We start from the raw sequence: 23,368 nt of genomic DNA on the forward strand, positions 1-23,368 counted from the left end.
TGACATTCTCAGGGAGGAGGCAAAGTGGATTTGAAAATGACTTTGCAGTTGAGAACTTTCACTGTTAGCTAATGGGATGCTTAGAAATACCATAGAAACATTAAAAAAATCCCACAATCCAGCTTCATCTCTCCACCTTATCTGAGCATAACTTTCAAAGAGTAACTGCTATTCTCCTTGGTTTCCCTATCGATAAATTAGAACCAATAATTACTTGTTACTTGTGTGGATTTTATGAAGATTATTTGATTTGCCATAGTTTCTGGTGCATTGCTTTCAAAAAGTTAAGTTCTGTAGAAATCTGAATAACATTTTAATTAAAATCTTAGTGAAAAAGTGAAATATGCATGAGGTTCTTGTTTGAGACCTTGTACCCCTCTGACGCTTCTGAAATTTTTGTGGGAAAAGAAAATAAAATTGTTTCTTAAGAGAGAGGGGAAAAAACTTTCAGAGTGCAGACTTTATTTACAGAAGGGGCACCGATGAGGCATCATTAAAAGATGCTGGGCCTTGGGGGTAACTGGTGGATTCATTCTTTCACAGGTTGTATGGACCCCAAAGCTGTGTGCACTTAGTGAAGAGCAGGAACTGTTATTGCAGCCTGGGCAGTTGATGTGGACGGATTATTTGCAGTCCCGCCTGTGTGCCTGGGCTGGATTCACTTCCATTCAGCCTCCGGTCATTTCTCCAGATAGCCCGAATCTGACATCAGGGAACAGTGGTGGGTCTGGGGTTTATTAAACAACGTTTCAAGCAGTATTTGAACGTGAACATAGTTCTTTTCTGTTAATTCACAGAATTCAGTTAATGTTACAGCATAGTTTCATGTATTTCATTTGCCATGAGAAATAATTTTCTGCTGAAAATCCAGTGAAATTAGTGTTTGTAAAGGCACAGAAGTTCCTAACCAAGAATACAGTACACAACTGAGGGAGTAAAATCCTTATAATTCATGGATGTGTTTATTCAGTCTTGGCCTTGGGAACAAACATCATAAAACAGGATTGAAGATCTTACGCGTAGACATATTTGGGTTGCTAATTATAGATAGATGTAAAACATTAATTTTTTTCAAAACTTTTCGGCAGTAAACTCGAAATGTGGTAACAGCTTATATGGTGGTTTTTTTCAGCCTTGAACATTGGTTTGTTTAGTATAGCTGTGCTAGCCCCAAATTAACAAATAGAAAGTAAAGCATTCTAGTGGCATCTTTTATACTTTCCAGCATAAAGATACTATATATGGCGAAATAAGATGAATACAGCTCTCCATGCAGATAGATATGGACCTAATGCAGTGAGGAATTAGAAGGCAGTAACAGAAAGGAAATGAAGAGTTTATTGTTTTTATAGCTCTAATATCCATTAAAAGTTAGTAACACAGCAGGTGACAGTTTGGGTAAGTGTAAAGTGAATGTTTTGAAATAAATAGCAGTTGGGTGACCTGGGATGTCAGGGCTCTAGACAAGGGTGTGTGTTTGTCAATATATCCTACATGTTTTACAGACTCCTCAGGGAACAGGGGAAGATACAATTTCACCTTTTCTGTGCCAAAACATTTTAATTATATCTTCTTCCAAGTACAGCGGTTCAGTAACCAAGGAGCTGACATTGATGCATGTGTTGATAAAGCTGCAAACATTCAAAATGAGATTAACAAAGATTTTGAGGAAAGGGTGACAGCTAATTTTGCACAGTATTCTGCATCTAATTCAGGTCAGTGTAATGATAGAATATTTTATAACTGTTGTGTCATCCAGAGGGACTTTTATGATGCTTTGTGTTTGTGAGGATTTGTGTATATGAAAGTATAGTTCTTAATACATCATTCAAACAGGTTATAACTTTTTTATTGAACGTCTATTGGTTGTAGCCATAAACAGGAATAAACTTCAGCATTTAGAAGCAATTTTATATATCCATCAGCATTCATCACAGTAATAGGTTCCTTTTGTCTAATTCACCTTGAAAGTATTGACTTCAGATGTGAAATGGAACCAAAACTACCATGCCCATTTTGCGGCATCGCTTAATATTTGCAAAAAGATTGGATGGAAAGTTATATTAAGTGTATTTAAATAATCAAACTGTAGTTTCTTTGTATTGTGTGAGACCTTTTGAGAACATCTCAATGTATTTCTGCTCTATTCTCCTCCTTGTTTGAAGGCAACTGACATTCTTCTTTCACTTTTCTTTTTGTTTGTGAAATTTTCTCCTTTTTTTTATCCACTCACTTCTCCATCTGCTTTCACTTTTGTTTGCTTGGGCCGTCTCTCATCCCAACTTGATAATGAGGAATGCGGTGTGACCCTGACCTCTATCAGCCCATGCATGACCTCCTGACTCCCCCACATAACCTTTGACCTTCTCTTTGACAGCTTGATTAATTACCCTGTGTTATGATTTATGAGTAAGTGCTATGTAAAAATAATAGACAACAGGTGGTCCTCTAAAAACTTTTTGTGGCATGTTTTCTTTTCCTGCCTAACTTGATGAGCTATTTTAAGTTGGGAACTTAGTGAGACAATGTGTGTTTGGCAGTAACACAGCATTTTTACACACTTGGACACAGTGCTGGAATTCAGGCAGCCGAGGTGTAGCCGGGATGGAAATATCGCAAAGTATTAGCAGGGTGCAGTTGCCAAAATGTACATTGGGTGGAAACAGAAAGCGGAGTCAACTGACATTTCAGGCGTTTCAGTCTCAGGTCACGTCTTGAGAAAATTGCTCAAATAATGGAGGGGGCATTTTTCAAGCTGAGCTGCATCTCCAACAGCTATGTTTACTTTAACGCTTCACTAGTGACTTCTGATTGGTTGTCATGACCTCATCCCACTGTTGCACCTACGATGTCGCAACAGTGACATCGATGTACCCTTCTCGTGGAAAAGATGGGAAATGAACAGAACATACATCTTTCAGAAAGATGAATGGGCATTGCTGTGTCCATTTTAACCACGGGCAGATTTAAGAGCTGAGCACTTTGAGTTGCATTTCCCCTGGGAATTAACTCCGGTCTTGTTGCCAACGTTCCAAATAGAAACCTGAACTTGAAAATTCAGGTTGATAAAGCTTAGGAAAATGATCTCTTTCAGACCCTCGCTCGCAGTCCAAAAAAGATAGTTACATAGGTCAAAAGATTCCTCTCTAGCCCTGACCTCTCTGGTCACATATGGTGTCCCATCTTGGTGGATTAATATGCAGAGCTGAATGCTTTCAGCTCATTATTCATGTGGCCAGGCAGAAGAGATTTCAAAAGATTTGGAATTTACCTCAAATACTTCGGGGTTCCTTTTTTTAACCTTACTGTTGTTGTCAGAGGCAATAATTTTGGTATTGCTTCCCTTTCAAACATCTTGCTTGAACTTCCAGTAAGAGGCAGAAAGTACCACCCCATTTTATGGTGGAAAAGGTCCTTCTACGTTGTTTTGGCTTTGTAGTAAAGGTATTGTAACCGAGATTCATCATTCTTTCCAACACTTGACTTGTCAGCCTGCTTTTCCTTTCATCATCATTTGCATTAATCATAAGTATTAACTGTATTTGTATTTATGAACCTAAAAGTAGAGTTCGCACACAGTCCTCTACCTCCAGAAGTAGTTACCTGGAGGATGCTGGTAGGCAGTGTAGATTACATTTTACTTACCTTGAAGCGTTAGAATTTGGGGAAATAGCTGTTAATTGGGTGTTGTAGTCTGAGAGAGAAACTGTAGTTGTACCCGCTGAACTCATAGATCAGAGGCTAGGACTTGTATTTGTCAGTGTCTGTCCTTATTATTGCATCTCATCACAGATATACTAATGGGGAATGCAGGCAGGCCTTGGCTTCTGTGCAACATCTGTATTCTCTCAGCCATGTGGTAGATAGAGCATGGGGCTTGGCTTCTTTCAGTCAGCTGAAGATTGATGGGTGGGGGGCTTGTCCCAAAGTTTAGCTGTTTACCATGAAAAAACTTTGCGCTTTAGAGAGTGGTTTCTCCTTCTGTATGCACTGGACACACAGGAGAAAACTACTCCAATATTACATACTTTGAAAACAATACCTAATGTTTTACTGATGGTGGCAAGCTTTAAAACTCTCCTGGATGATGGTACTTACTTGCAGCGTAGGCAGCTACATCTTAAGAATGGTGTAAACTCATCATAGCTGAAATTGATGTTTTTAATGACAATGTGAGGTATATACTTCTGAACACAACTTTAATTTAAAAAGGTACTTTTTAATGAATGTGATTTTGTCTTTGCTTAGCAGCCATGCCAAAGACTGTGTAACTGGACCATTACTAAAATTTACTAAAGGCCTTTTTTTAGGTATTAGTGGTCTTGTGTGGTCAGTTTTGCATTGACTTGCACTCTGCTCAACACCACTGTGTTACTGAGGAGTTCCACCTTTTTTTTCATTTCCTGATTGCTCTGAACTTTAATGGTGCAGCTATGCTCATGTGAAATACATTTTTTAAAAATTAATTGAAATTAAAAGCCACGTTGTTTACATAGATGTTATTTGGAGCTGAGTATTCCTTTTCAGTAGAAAATGCTTGGGCTAAGGCTGAATGAGAGAGGTTGTAATTGAGTACACTTTTACCAGTCTTTTTGTTTTTCCATGTTGCTTTATATGTGTTACTGTCAAGTCTTCTTTCTGGTGCCATTGTTTACATCTTGCAAACTAGGATGCAGAAGTACAAGGGAATGGGAAATACACTACACTGTGTAAGCAAAACAATCTGAAAAGAGATAACTTTCCTAAGAGAAAGTCTTACAAATCGTAAGGTTTTGTTTTTTCTCAATTATAAGAAAGCCTATCTCAGTTTTTACTTAATTATTTTAATTGTACTGACAGGAAAAGCCTGCTATCTGGGAGAAATTTAAAAAAAAAATTTAAAGGAGACATGTTACACTGCTTAAAATATAATTGATAAAAATCCTTTAATTGATTTATGAAATAGTGAATTTAAAAATGGAATCATATTTCATCTGTTGATGTCTATGTGAAAAATTGACATTGTGTCCTCATAAAATTGGACAAATGAGTCATGTAATTTTCAGTTACATAATCAATAACTTAGACAAATTCTACTTCTTTGATGATTTATGTGTCTGTTTTGTGGTCAGCTTAAAGTGGACAGAGTTTCAAATCCCTGTAACACTTGTAGACCTGTGATAAACACATGAATTTTGCGTTTGGCATTGTATAGAAAGCAAAACGAATCGATACGCGGAGCGTCTCTGCTCAAAACAAGCGGGTCAAGAAGATGAACAGCATAGAGAGCCCCAAAACCACCAGCCTGCCAAGTGCTGTGAAAACTTGGTCCTACTGTGCCACTAGTGAGCTCAAAAACCCATCCTTTCCTCTGAGGCGTGTAATTTAGGAATGTTCGTAAGTGGTACTCTCCCCTGCAGTGGATTTCAAGCTTCGAATTTTCCAAGTTCGAAATTTTATCTGTTAATAGTACAGCGTTGTGTTTTAGCGTGACCAGCAATGGCGTGGGTAGATCTTAAACTTTTTTATCGTCCTTAATTTTCCCTTTTCCTTTGCCCTCCCCCCCTTCATTTATTTATTTATTTGCCTGTTTGTTTATATTTATCCCAGTTCAATTCACTCAGCAGGGAGGGCAGGGGAGCAACATGACAGGAGACCACTTACTCAGGGCGCCGCGTCTAGCGAGGAGGCAATTTTCTCTTTGGCCTATGGTGACCTTTTTTGACTACGTCCCTTACGCCAGAGACAGTGTCCTGAATGCCGCTATTTCACCCTGTTTAGCAGAGTGCAACCGTGCCCTTTAACTTGGTTTTTGGTGGGAGGAGAAGCTACGGCAGACGTTTGAGAAGGGCACAAGGACGAGGGGTAGGAACTCCCTTCAGATGCGATTTTGATAACTAGTCGAGTGTGTCCAACTGTAGAAAATCACCGAGTGACAATCTGTCTACCTGACAGTGGCCACAATGCGCTACAAGGTTTGTGAATGGCTCTACAGATTAGAATAAAGCAAGCCCAAATAAAGTATCTTTTGTTGGCGTGGGCTTGGTTTGCTCTGGCCAGCTAGGTATGGGGACCTCTTTGATCCTCATGCCTAGCCCAAGTGCAAAACGAAGCACCAAGTGAAAAGCTGGAATAAAGCTGTTCGGTAAGATAATTAATATAGACGTTTCCAAAAAGTAAGTCTTTATTAAAATTTACTTTTAAAGGACAGCTTGATTTTGACTGGGAACCCATGGTAACTTTAAGGACTCATCTGTTAAATGCACGTGCTTCTCTTTTCTCCCCGCATTTGCGATTATATCTTCCACGAATATTACAATTCTTGTGTGATTTGCCATCATTTAAAAATCATAATAAAATGATTGGCTGATTTATTCAAGATTTATTTCTCATTCATAAATTCATGTATTTTTCAACTGGCTCATTTTCTGAGGCACAAAAATGCAGCTGGTATGCTCAAAAGCATCCTGCAGGTCACAAATTTTCTCTGGGTTTGTTGAATACAGGACATAATCCCAGTGAAGTTTCAGAGCAGATTTAAAGATGTACTTAAAAGTCATCCCCACAGTAAAAGAGTTGACTTGTAAGCAATACCACTGAATCAGTTTTGGTATTGATTCATTGTTACTGCCGCTATTGGCTTCTGCATGGTATGCTTGTTGTCAGCTAGACAAAAGGTTTTACTATTTTAAACTGCGGTGAATAATTTTCACATGCTTTCTTTAATACATATATATATGTGTGTGTGTGTGTGTGTGAAATCCCTCCATCCTTTTTATTTTAAAGGTTTTTATTGGGTGGGTATAAAGCTTTTTATTCATCATTATGTAGAGTTCTTAAAATAATATTTTGCTTTTAGTTCTCATACTGTTTTCTGAAAAAGTCGTATAAAGTGCTTATGAATAAAACAACATATTAAATTATTTTAAAGGTAAAACAGGCAACTTTTCTGACGCTGAGGGATGTGTATGAGCATAAGTGCACGCACAGACACATATTCACACATCAATATCCCTTTAATGACAGAAATGAAACAAACAGAATATTCTTAAAATGCCCTTCTATAAATTATGTTGTGTGAACTTACTGAAATAAATATAAAAGTTTTTAAGAGCATTAAAGTAAATGCAAAGCATTTTCAAGCATTAAATCTCCCTTTTCATATTTCTTCTTTTTGTGTGTGTGTGTGTGTATGTGTCTCTTCTAAAACAGGAAGGCTATGGAGTAATAGTACTGAATCCCAATGAGAACTATATTGAAGTGGAGAAGACAAAAGCCCAAGTACAGCTGTCTTCTGATAGCTCAGATGAACCTGCAGAAAAGAGGGAAAGAAAAGATAAAATCCAGAAGGAAACAAAGAAGCGACGTGACTTCTACGAAAAGTATCGAAATCCACAAAAAGAAAAAGAAACTATGCAGATGTATATTAGAGTAAGTTTCTTTTTGTTTTGTTTGCCCTTCTTTAATGATGTATAGATATGTTTACTGTCCATATTGGCTAGTAAACAGCATGCTTTTTAAAAACCAAAGACATTCCCGAGATGGCATTCAAGTGTTCATACAGAGTTCCTGGCTCTTTATTCTATTGATATTTTTTGTCACTTATTGAATGTGAAGTTTTGGAAGAGTTACAAAACATTCCTTTCTAATTTCAAAGGGGAACTTCAAATGAACCCCAGAGGAACTCAGTGGTGCTATCAAGAAAGAGAATGATTTAAGGAAGACTTTGTAAAAATGATTTTATAAACAGAGGTGTGCATAAGAAACCTTCTACTGCAGCTTAGGCAACATATTAGCTTCACATGTCATGCATGCATTTATTGTATTATATTCTTTTATATTGGGGAGGCAGTAGTTATAGCTTTATAGTTTTTTAACATATTACCTGCTGAATTAATAATGTACTGTGGAAAATACCGGTGTTCATCTTGTGTGGTAGCAGATTTACCCTATAATGTATTGTTTTCGTATGAGCAGTCATCCATTGTGTTTCAGCTGAACTTCTGAAGGCAGATAAAGGAGGAGAGTTATTAATATCTTAATAAATATTTAAGCTAGAATAGTTCGAGAATGGTGTAATGAGGAAACTCTGTCCCTTGCTCTTTTCTTACTCAGTGAACCTTTGCACTTTGTAATGCTACCAGCATGGGATCGTTATAACAGTGCTACCCGAGGATTTCTAATTCTGCAGGGGGCACAAACAATATTATTTGCACTTTGACACATTCTGCTTCATATACATACTATGCATTATACATTTGAGACTGAGTCATGCAATTTCCAAAGCCCTTATTATGAAAGTTAGCATTTTCATTCAATGGTAAAACAATGTCAGAAATGCCACAGTGTAGTTGAAACAGTAAAAACATATATCCCTTTCTGGTGCGAAACAGAGAAAAATCCAGTCGAAGACATGTTAGAATCATCTTAAATTTTAATGTGTTTCTATTAATTGTGGTTTAGCATAACAATGTTTGTGGGAGAAATACAGCTGTACTGGCTAGTTAAAAGAGTTTGTAACCTGGATGCAAGATTATCACTAATACCGTAAATTTTACTGTCTCTTTTGAGAAATATCTTGCTACTGAGTATGGGGAACAAAAGGATGCATACACATATTCAGAGTCACCAACAGGGCAGTGGTGTTTCTATCTGCTGCTTTTTATGGGAGATGCCATTCTGCCCACCAGCCAGACCGGGCTTCTTAAGAGGGGGGCTACCAGCCTTGTCTCAAGGTCCATCAGAAGCCAGTGGACAACGTTGCTGTATTGTCCAGAAAGGCATTTAGTCGGCATTCTGGTCCAGTGTCCCCTTGTTGAAAGTGAACCAAGGGGACCTTTTTTTGATACCATTTTAGCAGTTCCACCTTCTTGTGGTTCTTTTGCTTGATGAGGCATGAAATTTGGCTTCAGGAGGTTTGACCCACAAAACATAAAATGCATGACTCCATCCCATTTTCCTTTTTTTTTGCAGCTCTGTGTCTCAGATATGACTGTCAACAATCCCTTTATTTGATATTCCTCAAACCAAGGAAAGAAGGCATAAGTTTTGGTGAAAGTGTGGGTGGTGGTCTCCTTTCCTAGGAATATTAACTGAAATCATGTTTTCTGATGCAATTGGTTTATTCTCAAAGAATTCTTTGGGTTTTTTTCTTTAGTAGTCTCTAGTACAGAAAGGTTTTTGAAACAGAGTGAAAAACGTCCTTGCTTTGGTGTATGGCAGGATAAATTACTGCAATTTACTTGCCTATCTGTTTCTGAAACAAAACTGGACCGCCGATAGGATGCCATTTACTCTGTTGGGCAGAACTGCTAAGTCTGTAGGTGGTTGCAAGAGGAGCTCTGAACATAGCATGCTCTGCTCCATCTTCCCAGCCACAGACACGGTTGTCAGTCTGTCCAGGCATCGCACGATGCAAACAAAATGGTGCGATGCCGTATTTGCAATGTATTTCTTGCCTCCCATGCTTGGGTCCATAGGATTACTTCTGCTACAGGAATCACCATTCGTTTGCACCCTGGGACTTGCTGCCAGGCTTACTGCGGCCACAGGCTGGTGGGGGGGACGGTGTTGGAGCTGGTTTGGGGTAATCTCAAAGGGCAGTTTAGATACTACTCTTACTTACTGTGTAGTATAGTATACGCTTGACTCACTGGGCTCTTGAAATAAAACATATTGTCACTCTACAGACTCTACAGTCTTTAAGGGTGGTATATGCTTCACAATGATCTCGTCAAAAAGTTTTGAAAAACCTGAGCAAGCCTTACGTCATCTTTGCCAAGCAGGGAAAACTGGTACAGAGAGACTGGATGAAAAATACCTTCACAACAAGTCATCAACTGCATCTAGCGTTGAAGGAAAATTTGTTTGTGTCAAATATGCTGGAGAAATTGTTTCAGACTGTTAAGTAGTAGTAATAAATATCCTCAGTTATGTTCTCATAGGGTCATTGAGATCTGTTGTGATCTGATGAGGAAATGCCATTTGAACAAAAATTCAAGCTGTCTGGATGATGCCGCCACTTGTGCAGTTAGATTTTCCAAGAATTGGAAAAATTGAACTCTTCCACAGAAAATTTCTTTTATTTTCATTTTCATGGAAAAAAAAAGCAAATACCTGGGCTACTCAAAAATATGTAAAAGAGTCTTAAAATACAAAACCTCAAATTGCACTGTATTTTTGTACAAAATGAGTACAAATAAAAACGACTATGGGAGTGTGTAGTGCATTAAGCATAGTGCTTGAAAGATCAAAGTACTTATCGTTTCATGCTGGAAGTTTCCTTAACTATGAAATAATGTACTTTCTGGCATACATTATAGCTTGTTAAAGGGACTGATTTGGTCTGGGCAATAAACATCATGTCAAACATTATGGCAGAAAAACCTGCTTAATATGGTTTGTAGTAAGACAGAATTTTTTGTTCTTGAAAACATCTGCCAACTGAATTCACGAGTGAAGACAGAAAATGTCATCAATTCAGTAACAATCTTATAAATTTGGTTTCTTTTTTGTTCATGCAAACCAAGGAAAAAACTTCTTGATAATCAGCATTGACTATAATACTTTATGGAATGATTAAACAAAAGCATTTTACTTTTATATAACATGCTAATGAATGCATATGAATTTTAATACTCTTACTGTTCAGATTTTTAACAAGCATATTGCCAGCAGATCATTTTAAAAGCATCTGTTTTTTAATGTGTTGAATGGCGGATTGAGTCAAATAGCTAAATATGTACATACATCGTTTTAAAAAACATATTTCTATCCTTATAGATACTACCATTTTTTCTTAGACCACCAGAGGCTGCTGCTGTACATATTGGCTAATGCTTCCCCCCAGAAACTTAATACCCTAGCCAACCTTCATTTATTACTGAACTAAACTGAGAATTTGTTGATCTCTAACCTTTTTCTATGGAAACAGATCATACAGGCTTAAATGGGACATGATTATTCCCTCCATCCTCCAAGCCATCTCCCACTCCCTACAGATTTTCACATTTACAGTGTCTTCTCTATGTTAAAAGACACTTAGAAATGTAAATCAGTATTTATCCCCTTCTAAATAGCATTCACCACTTAAACAAGTATACTGAATGGATTCTGAAATGTTATTAAAGGAAAAAGTATAAATCGCATAATTTTATAATAATAGTAATTTGCAATAATGTTGTTGCCACAATAGTGGAAGGATATCAAAGAAGCAATGAAGGAAGAAGTAGGAAGAAGTACATTTATCAGACCAACCGATGGGGTCAGGTTTTCTGGGCAAAAGGGGTAAGCCTTTCCTAGGCCTGTACAATAGGAATTTTGTCCTTTCTTTTAACTGACCTTAGCCGCTTTAATAATTCTTCCTGCAAATACTATTTTTACTACAGCACAACCTATAACAGCGCTATTTATAGTAATAGCATATCAATGAAATGAAATTAATTTTGGATGTAACATACTTTTCAAAAATAATTTTTCCTGTTTTCTGCGAGAGATTAAATAGAAGAAGATCGTGTGCAACTGATTAATTCATTTTAACTAAAAATGGTCGCATCAGGATAATTTGTGCCAGTATTTAGGAGAAAGTGGTAAAAAAAGGCAGGTTTATTAACGTACGGTTAAGCACGCAGCGACTGCTGGTGGGCAGGAGACGCCGGCAAGCGCGCGAGCGCAGTTGTGCGGTTTCTGCTTGTGGTTCGGTACGGCTGACGCGAGCCGTTGCCCGGCCGAAGGTCACCGCGGAGCGTCCGCTTGTGCGGGGTGACCTTTCGGTGCGGCGGATTTATTTCCCACGCTGGAGGCGGAGCCGTTTCCCGGCGTAGCCGCGGTCCCGCCAGCTGCGCGGGTCTGGCCCCGTGGCCGTCCCTGGGCAGATGCCGGCTCCCTCTGCCGACCCTGTGACTTGGCAAGGTGGGCGCCTGCTCTCGCCCAGAGCCTGCGTGACTGCATTAGCGTGCTGCTGAGACCGAGCTAATAAGCCCTTTATTCCACCAGAAGAGACAAAATGACAAGCGCTAGGCAGACAGCTCCCAAGAGGGAAGGGACATGCTCCAGCACAGAGCTGCGCATCAGGACTCGAACCTCCAAAGTCTCAGTCCAATGTTTATGTCACGGCGCCTTTTTTTTTTTTCCCCCTCTTACAACTATAAGCGTTATTTTACCTACACCTCTGAAATAACACATGGTTTTGCTTTGTCCGTATTTACCTTTTAAAGCCCATTACTTCCTTACGTTCTTGAGAAATCTCTTCCACTTCTAAGCAACAGCAAAATCATGCTGGCAATGGAAGACTCGTGAAAACTGCTTAGAAACTACCCTAGCTTTATTGTTCCACTGGGTGTTCGGCGTTAAAAAAAGACCACAGTTCAGGTGCTGGGATGTAAACGCGTAGTGACGTTCTGGGTGCCACCGGGTATTTGGGACACCTGGAGGGATCTGGCTGATGTCTTGTAGGACTTGCACCACCCTGACCTAGCAGCTGGAAGCCAAGCAGAGGACTCTAAAGCAGCTACAATGAATGGCACTGGGCACCTCCAGTTAGGGCTTCGCATCATTCCTAAAGGGCCAGATAAGCTTTAAGTTCCTATAGTAGTTTCTGTATAACAGGAAGAATATTTATATATCATATTTCATTCTATTGATACTACAGTGAACAGGCATCTTATGTTAAATAGCTAAAGTATGTAGAGATTAAACTATAGTAGTATGCAATAATTTATGCATAGGCTATTTAGCTTGTCCAGTTAAATGAGGTATTGTAAAAAATCTTGAGACTGTAAATACTTCTTATAGTATGTTTTGTGTCTGCTAGTCCGGCAAAGTTATATTTGTCTTCTTTTCCTTAAGCAAGTGAGAAATCAGAGACACAGATAATCACTGAAGGAAGATTTTGCATCTCTTCAAGAGCACCACTGGCTTTTCTTTCTGCCATACCCTCTCTTTGTTCTGCATTTCAGAAGTATGGTTTAATCAAAGAAAAGGAATAAATCGGGGCCATCTAGCTTTGGTGTCTTTCAAACATGCATTACATGATGCCGACAAAATGCGCATTGTTAGATCCGGCTCCTAAAACGTGAGGCAAGCCGTGTGAGTTTCCAGAAGAAAGAACCAGCTTGCATCTCTCCTCCCACCATGAGCTGTGCAGTGCTCCCGTTGTGCTAACAAAGACGGTCTCTCGCAGGTCAGATGAGTCCTCCTTCCTTTCAGACAGGATTCAGGCTTGGTAAACCTGGCCAGTTAGCAAGCTAATGGTAAAGAAAACTAGCTCAGCAGAAAGCAGACCTACTTGTTGAAGGCAAAGGTGAATAAAATTATTCAAACTTCTTGTACTCGGATACTGCCTCTCTTTGATTGTAGAGCAATTGCAGTGGAGGACTGAAAAGACCTCGTAGGTCTTCTGGTCCGTCCTCCTGCCAGTACAGATTGCTCTCTGCAAGTATCCTTTATCATTTATCTAACAGAATCAAAGGATCATATCCTTTTAGCTGATACCCAAAACAAGGATATTATCCTCTAACCTACTGCACGCAGTGGGATGTTTCGATGCTAGATTTCAGTGTGTTTGGGAAAACTGGCAGAAAAAATTTAGCAGGGGCTCAAGTGGCAACATACACCTTTTTGCAAACCCTGGAGATTCTTTACATGTGTTTTTTCTTGGGGACCAGTCAGCCGTAAGAGCCTTGATACAGTGAGAGGTGATGAAAATTAATTTCTGAGTTAAATATATATAATCATCTTATGATGAATGGTGCTGTTGCAAAATAACCCTTTCTGTGGGGACACCGCACCCCACCCCACTCCTCTAGAAATATTTATGGTGTTTGGGTAGGGGGATATGAGGACTGTACTGTGATGCATAGAGGTCAAGAAAACAACATTTGTGGAGTCCTAGGAAATGAATGTCAGCAGACAGGGAACGGGGGCACAGGATGCACAGTACGTTCAAGGATGTTGTTTTCACCTCATCTGCTACAGAAAACAAAGTCAAAATTCAGGAAAAAATATGAAAAAAAAAATCTAGCTTTTGGGACGAAGATAAATCTGGTAGTTCCTCTGTAGTCTGCTTGGCTGCCTGCAGCAGTGACTGCTGCCAAAGGGGCTAGAAGTAGTGGAGGAAACGGTGGCATGGAGGAATATCAAATAAGCTGCCCAGAAAAAATGTCAGTTCCTACCCTGCAATTCATAGGTGGCTGATAATTTGAAAAATTAATTATTATAGGCCTTTCATTCATTACATTTTAAAATCCTTACGAGTGAAGGCTTTTACTAACTGAAATCTTTACTTTTTGTGAGTTTACTTACTGTGCAATGTTATTTTGAATTATTTACCTCCTGAGAACAAGTTTTATCTTTTTAATCAGCTCGTTGTCATCCCTAGACAGGCAAAGAAATATGCCTTATTGTGAGCTCTGAGAACAGAGTCATGACCTCTGTTCTTGCTATGCCTTAGTGAACTCTGTAGCTGATCAGCACGCCCTGAGAACTACCTTTTACCAACTTCAGAGCTGTTAACTCCATTTTCATAGTGTCCAGACAGAAGTCTTTCCTAAGGTAGTCTGTTTTACGCTATCTCCCACCATGAACTCATCTAAATTTTGAGAAATCTTCCCATTCCTCTCTCAGCTGAATCCTTGTTGTATCCTTTTCTCCCTGGCTAAAAGGGGATGCTAAACTGATCAAAAATGCTTTTTGTCTTTTGTGGTCAGTGGTGTCAGTAGAAGGTTTTCTCCCCTGCATGGGCTGCATGCTGTTCAGCAGCACTCTTCTACGCTTTGTTATTTAACAGTTGATTCTCATTCTCTTTCTCTGTATTTTTTGATCAGTGGTTGTCAAGAGTGAATTCGTCGATACACAATGCAGTATATTTTCTTTATTATCAAGTAATATTTGAATTTTAGTTAGTTTTCCCAATAGATGGCACTGCTTGGAGAGAAACTGCTGAATAAAGTAAGACCAAGGTGCATTTAGCGTTACCAAGAGTTGTGTGTGTTGAGGATCCTTAAGTTTTTCTGGGCTCTTAAGCAACAGTTTGGAAGCTTCTAGTTTGGTACTTCTAGCAAAAGTGTGGAGTGAGGAGAGTATCACAACTATATTGAACAGATTCTTCAGGAAGGAGAGGACGTCCCTGGGTTAGTAGCTTTTGACAAACATAATCATCCTTCTTCTATTGCTGGTGAGCAGTGTGAGTAATTAAAGGGATTGCACATCAGGGTCACGTGGGCTCCAGTTGCCGTTCTGCTGTTAGATCATACAGCAGGAAGGATCCTTAGTTCACCATCAGGATGTGCTGAAATAATTTGCCATGCCTCCAGCCAAGTGTCAGTTTTTTAGTTCTTTAATGAAATACTGGTCCTGGTTGCTAAGACTGTACACTTCCGAAAAAAACAGCAAAAATATTGCATCCAGTCTTGGCCTGTCCTTATTGAATTAGGGAGTGAGTGGAAGAGTTGCTCTGTCCCAAAAGACTTACCTTGCAACTTACACATTGTCTAGTATCACTTAAATTTGAGTCAGTTGTTTTACCTATAATGCAGCGTGAATTACACGGGGCAGCTCCCCCTTACACACACACACAAGTGTGTGTGCATGTGTGTGCAGAGGGGCACTACCTACACTGAAGCACGCAAAACCTACACATGTTCTTGCATGTTCAGCATCCTGCAGACTCTGCGGGAGGTGGGCTCTGTCATAACATGTGCAGGCGTGGGATACGTAACACGGGAAAGTTTTCTTTTTGCCAAAAGCAAAGATTTAATCAGTACATCCAGTCATATAGTACAGCAAGAAATTGAAAATGGAGTTAATTCAGACAAGACGCCTGGTACTTCATAAGCATCTGCAACGTGTTTGTTCTTTTGGACGGGTGTTTCCTTCTAGGATGGTTTTTCATTCCTATCTCCTATCTTTTCCACCTGCTGTGTAACTGAATAATCTGATTTCATGGATCTTGCAAGTTCAGCTTATATCCTAGAAAAGTGGGCAATTGACATTATCACTTAATTGTGTCACAGCCACTCTGTTCTTAACCTGGGAAAACAGAAGCCTTAATTGCATGTAGAGGTTAAGAAGACAGATATTTATTTCTTTTAGGGATCTGGTTTGCTGAGGAATTCTTTTGAAGTTAGCAAATTAAGTAACAAAGCAATTATCTGAAAGATTTCTAGGTTCTGCAATTAACTTTGTAGTCTTATCTTTTGATAAGTCACTGCCCTCACACATTCTACCTTGCAGTACACCTCTCTGAACCTCTGGGTACTCCCATTTTCCTGTTGTTTGAAAATGAACAAACACATTTGATGACAGGATCATGTTATTCAGCATGTGTCCTTTGCACTGGCTGCCAAAAAAGGGTAGGCTTATGTTTAATGGCTGTTGCTTATTTTTAGATCCCTTACCAGTGAAGACCTTGGACATGTATGAAATCCTCCTCGTTGCGATATGTCAAGCTTTCAGACGATGCATGCTGTTTAAGGCTCTGACTGATTTCCCTTAAGCGGGCAAATGAGTTATTGCTGTGATAGATCTTAAAATAACAACATCTGATCTGATCACGGAGTCCACTTGTCTTAAATACCTTTCTGCTGCTGTTGACTGTTTGTTTATTATGTTCTTTTACCGTTTTCTTTCCATTTCTCTTTTGAACTACCCCAGCTGACTGATAGAGTTTGGCTGATATTTATATGGATTTTTATCCTGATGGACACCAGACAGTATCATCACTGGAGTGGAAGTTCAGATGCCGTTGTTATTTTGTTACAATTGCTGTAAATAACCATGGCATGATTTTCTAACAACACTATGAAGTGATGCCTATTTCTACCTGAAGATAAAGTGACCAGGCAAAATTCAGGTCTGCTAGACGCAGCGAAGACAGATTGCTGTTGCAAAAGGTGACCACTGCCTCAGTTGTGCTGGGAGTCCACAGAGCATACAAAAATTGGAAATAAAAGGTTGTGACATGGAAATATTGTAAATGATTTTGTGTCTGCAGTGGTATGCATCTGCAGGACCTCTCTGGCTCTGGAGTGTGTTCAAAGTCACTCTGTCTCAAATGCACGTGGTTCAAGGTTTGGGGAACTTCTGTCACATATGTGTTCAGACTTCTGCAACACTGGAACTACACAGCTTACTCTTTCTGCTTTTGATTGAAAGTATCAGGCATGGCAGTTGTGACCAGTCCTGGCTGACGCTGCTTTGAGCATGGTGCTGGACTAGATGACCTCCAGAGGTGCTGTCCCACTGATGTAGTTCAATGGTTCTACATCACTAAGTTCCACCTCAGCTCTCAAAGAAGCATTTAAGTTATGGATAGGCTTTGTGGTGTTGTGGTTTACCCCCAGCCAGCAGCTAAGCGCCACGCAGCTGCTCACTCACTGCCCTCCACCCAGTGGGATGGGGGAGAGGATCGGAAGGAAAAAGGTAAAACTCGTGGGTTGAGATTAGAACAGTTTAATAGAACAGAAAAGAAGAAACTAATAACGATAGTGATAACACTAATAAAATGACAACAGTAGTAATAAAAGGATTGAAATGTACAAATGATGCGCAGGGCAATTGCTCACCACCCGCCGACCGACACCCAGCCAGTCCCTGAGTGGCGATTCCCCGCCCTCACATCCCAGTTCCTATACTAGATGGGACGTCGCATGGTATGGAATACCCCGTTGGCCAGTTTGGGTCAGGTGCCCTGGCTGGGCATGAGAAGCTGAAAAATCCTTGACTATAGTCTAAACACTACTGAGCAACAACTGAAAACATCAGTGTTATCAACATTCTTCACATACTGAACTCAAAACATAGCACTGTACCAGCTACTAGGAAGACAATTAACTCTATCCCAGCTGAAACCAGGACACTGTGTCCCCTCCCAACTTCTTGTGCCCCTCCAGCTTTCTCACTGGCTGGGCATGAGAAGCTGAAAAATCCTTGACTTGGTCTAAACACTACTTAGCAACAACTGAAAACATCCGTGTGTTATCAACATTCTTCTCACACTGAACTTAAAACATAACGCTATACCAGCTACTAGAAAGAAAATTAGCTCTATCCCAGCTGAAAGCAGGACATGTGGACATTGTGGAGAGAAGTGAATTTCCCTGTCTCAGAACATTTGGTACTACTCGGGTTGTGGTTGTTCAGCCTTAAAAAGAGCAGACTCAGGTTACTGAGACCAGGAAGCCTACCTAGCTATTAGCATGGTTAATACCATGTGGTCTTGCACAAGTACCTCTACAGAAATGCACCTTGAAAGATACAAGCCCCCCCAGACAGGCAGTGGTGTTTCTTGGCATTTTTAACATGAGCATGTTGAGCAGAACCTTCATGATTTCTTCAGAGATCAAGAAATGCCCCAAGCCAGATCGTCCGACTAAATTTGCTAAAGGACCTTAGAACAGTACAGCAGTCGGAGTTTCTTTCACAGATGTTCACCAGATGTTATTGGCATGCCCATCTTTTATTAATTGGATGGATACAAGTACTGCCCATGTCCTTCCTATTCCCTGTCCTTTGTTATTTCTTTGGCAAAAAAAGGTTTGTCTACATTGTTCATCTGAGTCCACAAACTTTCATTTTAAACTACAAAGCAGTTCTTGAGTTTCGGGAAGAGGAAAAATATCCTGTGACATTCAAATTGATTATTTGCCAAGTGTGTGTTCAGAAGAGGATAGACATGGCGGAATTAAAAAGGCTACAACTTTATTAAAGCATTAGTGAGCAGCGGTTTAATTAAGCCTGTGCACAACCACTTCTTAGAAGATTTTGTCTACACTGTTAATTTCAAAGTGAGACCTGAATCTATTACTGAGCTGCAGGCCACTGCATTAACTACAGGTTGCCTTGAAGCCCTTGGACAGGCCCCTGGTTTCTCTTCATCTCTTAAACCTGTGCCCATGTTCATAAAGGGTTACAAATTATTTAGGATACTCCCATCCAGTTTTCTGTGAATGCTGTTCACTGGAAGAAGTCTGCTCATGCAGACACCTACGTTGCCACCTCCAAAACTAATCTGTGCTGCTTGGTGGAGAGGCAGGTTTGGGTATTCTGGTGTTGTACTGGGATATCGGGCACAGTGAACGTGATCACAGCTTGGGGGATTTCCAGGACATTGGTACCTGGCAACTATCAGTTCTTACTGCTCATTGTCAGCTTTATTACTAAACAACGTTTAATATTTAAAATACATTAGTATAGAAACATTTGCACTAACAGAACTAAACTACAGAAATAACAAAATACGTTAAACGTGGATTGTTAAACAGTGTTAAACTGTTGTTAACCATAAGAGGCATCAGAGCTCTTCCAAAATCTCAAATTAGCCTGAAGATCTGGTTAATCAGCTCCTACAGGACATCCAGGACCAGAGACAACTTACCCAGACCATTATTGGTGTTACAGCTTTTCTGCTGCCATCGTTAAGGACAGAACTGCAGTTGCCCAGGTTCATTCTGCACAATCTCTTTCTTCTCCAGTGCAGGATGGAGTCAGTCCTGCTTGTCTTTCCCTGTTTATCCACACTTCATTCCCTATCACCAAGCACTGGGACATTTCGTGGCAATATAGGGATGTGGTGGGTTGATCTTGGTTGGCTGTCAGGTCCCCCCCCAGCCACTCTATCACACCCCTCCTCAGCTGGACAGGGGAGAGAAAATACAACAAAAGACTCATGGGTCGAGATAAGGACCGGGAGGGATCACTCACCAATTACCGTCATGGGCAAAACAGACTTGACTTGGGAAAGTTAATTTAATTTATTGCCAATTGACAGCAGAGCAGGATAATGAGAAATAAGAACAATCTTAAAACACCTTCCTCCCACCTCTCCCTTCTTCCCAGGCACAACTCAACTCCCCATTTTCTCCACCCCCTCCCCCTGGCAGTGCAGAGACAGGGAATGGGGGTTGCGGTCAGTTCATCACACGTTGTCTCTGCTGCTCTGTCCCCCTCTCTCTTCCACTGCTCCAGCTGGGTATCTGCTCCCCCGTGGACCTCCCTGGGCTGCAGGGGGACAGCCTGCCTCACCATGGTCTTCATCACCACGGGCTGCAGGGGAATCTCTGCTCCAGCACCTGGAGCATCTCCTCCCCCTCCTTCTTCATTGACCTGGGGGTCTGCAGGGCTGTTCCTCTCACATAGTCTCACTCCTCTTCCTCTTAGCTGCTGTTGGGCAGCTTTTTTCCGCCTTCTTAAATCTGTTATCCCAGAGGCACTACCACCGTCGCTGATGGGCTCGGCCTTGGCCAGCAGCGGGTTCGTCTTGGAGCCGGCTGGTGTCGTTTTCATCCAACATGGTGGAAGCTTCTGGCATCTTCTCGCAGAATCCATCCCTGCACATACCACCACCCCCCCCCGCTACCAAAACCTTGCCACATCTACCCAATACAGGGGTCTTTTCCTTAAGGTCTTGATTAACATTTCTATTATGTACCTTAATGAGCACATAGCTGGCTACGCCCTGTGGACGCATTCTACATCTTGCTTTTGCCACTCACTCAAAATTATTTCTTCCCTCCCAAACAGCAAGAGGTAACAAACCTCACAGAAGGAAGACCTGAGATATTAAGCAGGAGGACGTGCTCAATCAATAATGCTTCTATCTTTTCCTGATAAATTTTTTTGGCTTTGCACCATTGTTGGTGAGCAAACTGGATTTTTTTTCAGAGAGGCTCTGATAATTTGGTAGCATGGCAAAGCCCAGCAAACAGCTGAAATGGGGTTTAGCGTTTATCAAATAAATACAGGGGGGATTTGTTAGGATTGTTGTCTGTTTTCACCCTGATGTAATGTTTTAAAGCAAACTCATACAAACTTTGACAAGAAATGTTGGAGGACTAATCTGTAAGATGGACAATATGTGTGCATCATGATACAGAGTTTAACAAAAGGAACTTAAAGAGTGGAATTATTTTTGATTAAACCACAATAAGGTCCAAGCCTCCAATAAGTAACTGTTTGAATGGGTGCAGGTTGCAGATGTTGAATCCACATAATCCTTGTTTTAAAACACATCAAACAAATGGTGTTGGCTATTAAAGGACTCAAATGGCATCAAGGACCATTTATAACAGTAACAAAAGCTACATCCATATGGTTTTTTGAGGGTTTATGTTTCTTATTCCACCCACCAGCATAGACATCATACATTACATGTATAGAATAGGTTTATGTATAGAAGATACATATTATTCTCAAGATCTTCAGTTATCTCTGGAATTTCTGTTCCGTTATTGTTCAGTCTATAATCTCAATAAGACCCCCAATGTTTGGCCTGTGCCGCCTGAGTTAGAAGATTGCTCCCAATTTTCCAGTTAGGTCAACCAAAAAAATTAAGATATGATAGAGGGTCAGTGGAAGAAATTCATATCAAAACAACTGCTCACCATGTCATTATGACAACCTGCTGTAACAAATGTGCTTCTGTTTTAACTTATGACAATTAATTGCTAAAAGTAATTTAATCTGACAGTGGCAAGATGTTGAAAGACTCGTGAAGATATCATAAAAGCGACCTTTCTGCCCATGTGCAACCAAAAGCCATTTTTAACAAGGAGCCTCAAAAACAGTACAACTTCTTTTGTACTTTGTTAATTAGTTATTGATTTGAAACAATGCTCTGCCAAATATTGTCAGATTAGCTAGACAGCAGCAAGGTCACGGTGTGACAGTCTAGTCCTGATAATCTTATGGTATATAAGAATTCTTTTTTCTCTGAACCTTTTGTTCTGATATCCTGAGAATTACATTTCCTGGCTTTAGCATTTGTGCTAATTTAAAATACAGCCAAGCTGTCTGTTATGTAGTTGAGTGTTTTGAGTTGTTAAAAAATGACACTGCGTTAGAAGAAAATTTCCAGTGATCTAATGTCTAATGATCTTCGGCGGTGGCGATGCACTGCTGCTGCAATGCCAACACCCTTGCTAATCTGAGTGGAGAAGAGCCTGCTTTAATAAAATGGTCAGCGCGAGGGAGTCGCAGAGTTCAAGCCAGAGGTACAATGAGCAAGTCCTGAGGTTGTTTAGCAACTCATCAGGATTAAACATCATTTCCTAGCTTACATTATTGGGAAAAAAAATTAATGGAGGTGGGTCTGGACAGGAAAACTGAAAAGCAGAATTTAGGCTTGAATAGCTCAACATTCAACTTTTCAGATTATTGAAAAGCAAACCAACAGAAGACGCAAATCTGAATTTCAGATTATGTTTGTCATCTGTTTAGAGAATTATTTTGTAAGCTAATGGCAGTTACTTCACATACAATTAATTATAGTATACTACATATTAAGGCACTTCAGCAAATCTTTATAACTGTACATTAAATAAATAGTGTATCAGTTTACTTAAAGCACTGAGCACTTTGCTCTCTTTATTAGGAGAAATCAAATAGCTTTAAGCCTGTTAAATCTTTCTTTCACTTAAATAACTGCTCTTGAGTGTATGTAATAAATAGAGACAGAGATGTCAAGAAGAAAAATACAGGGCGAAGCCATTCTACTTAGTTTAACTCATGTAAGAGATATGAACTCTGTAACAGAGTCTTTACAGCTGAGCTTTGTTCTGAAACCATAGCTGTTAATGAAAATACTAAGTTGTTGTTTTACTTAAATGTGTTGAAGTTTGTTAGATTCATTGTTTCCTGTGGTGGGGAAATCTGCATTTTTCTTGGCCAAAATGCTATTTTTCTTGCAATAGCATGGTTAAAAAAAAAAAAAGTCTGTTTCTCATTACAACATACAAACAGATTGAAAGAACTGGAAAGTAAAATAGTCTTTAAGTACTTCAGGAAATGGAAAAATAACACTTCTGCATGACTTCCATTAGGAGTTTTTGAATGTTTCAGATGCATTCATTTCAAAATAAATTGGTTTTAGTGTTTAGAAAAATGCATGTAATCATTGAAACAGCTGGCATGATCTCTCTTCATGTCTTGCAGAGATAATTCTTTTTGTAAAAGTATTGTATTAATTTTTATTCACTTGCCCCCACAATTAAATCTATTAATTGCCAGAAACATGGCTGGTAGGGAAGACAACTGTGAAGATATAACCTGATGGTTTGTTTTAGAAACGCTCTTTTGTTCCCATAATTTGATGACACAAAATGGTCTTTGGTGATCTTCGCTACGTTAGGCAGAAATATGTTGTGGGCAGAATCTTGATCCCTCACATCATTAAGTAGTTTGGAAAGAAAAAAGTATGAGGAGACATAAAAAAGATAAATGTAAAACATAGGGGTATGTACCAGTAGTACTGTACTGAAATGCAACTGCCCCAGTCTTTGGTGATTTTTACCAATTAGATTCTCTTTGGCCACGCTGCTGCCAAATTAGAATATATAAGTCCATCCACAGAGATTGGTAGATACCATGAGAGGAGCATCATGGCATGGGGATTTTC

The 23,368-nt window shown here is 39.8% G+C and overlaps 1 protein-coding gene across 2 annotated transcripts in view; it reads left to right on the forward strand.

Moving 5' to 3' along the window:
• FAM172A (family with sequence similarity 172, member A) overlaps positions 1-23,368 on the forward strand; it is a 268,877-nt gene that overhangs the window by 122,348 nt on the left and 123,161 nt on the right. For both annotated transcript variants that reach the window (XM_010578033.1, XM_010578032.1), the window contains one exon: positions 7,192-7,410. In XM_010578033.1, the coding sequence (XP_010576335.1) occupies positions 7,192-7,410 (219 nt within the window). The remainder of the gene's footprint in view (positions 1-7,191; positions 7,411-23,368) is intronic.

This window comes from Haliaeetus leucocephalus, unplaced genomic scaffold, assembly GCF_000737465.1.
Source record: "Haliaeetus leucocephalus isolate CR32 unplaced genomic scaffold, Haliaeetus_leucocephalus-4.0 Scaffold598, whole genome shotgun sequence".
Classification (NCBI taxonomy): Eukaryota; Metazoa; Chordata; class Aves; order Accipitriformes; family Accipitridae; genus Haliaeetus; species Haliaeetus leucocephalus.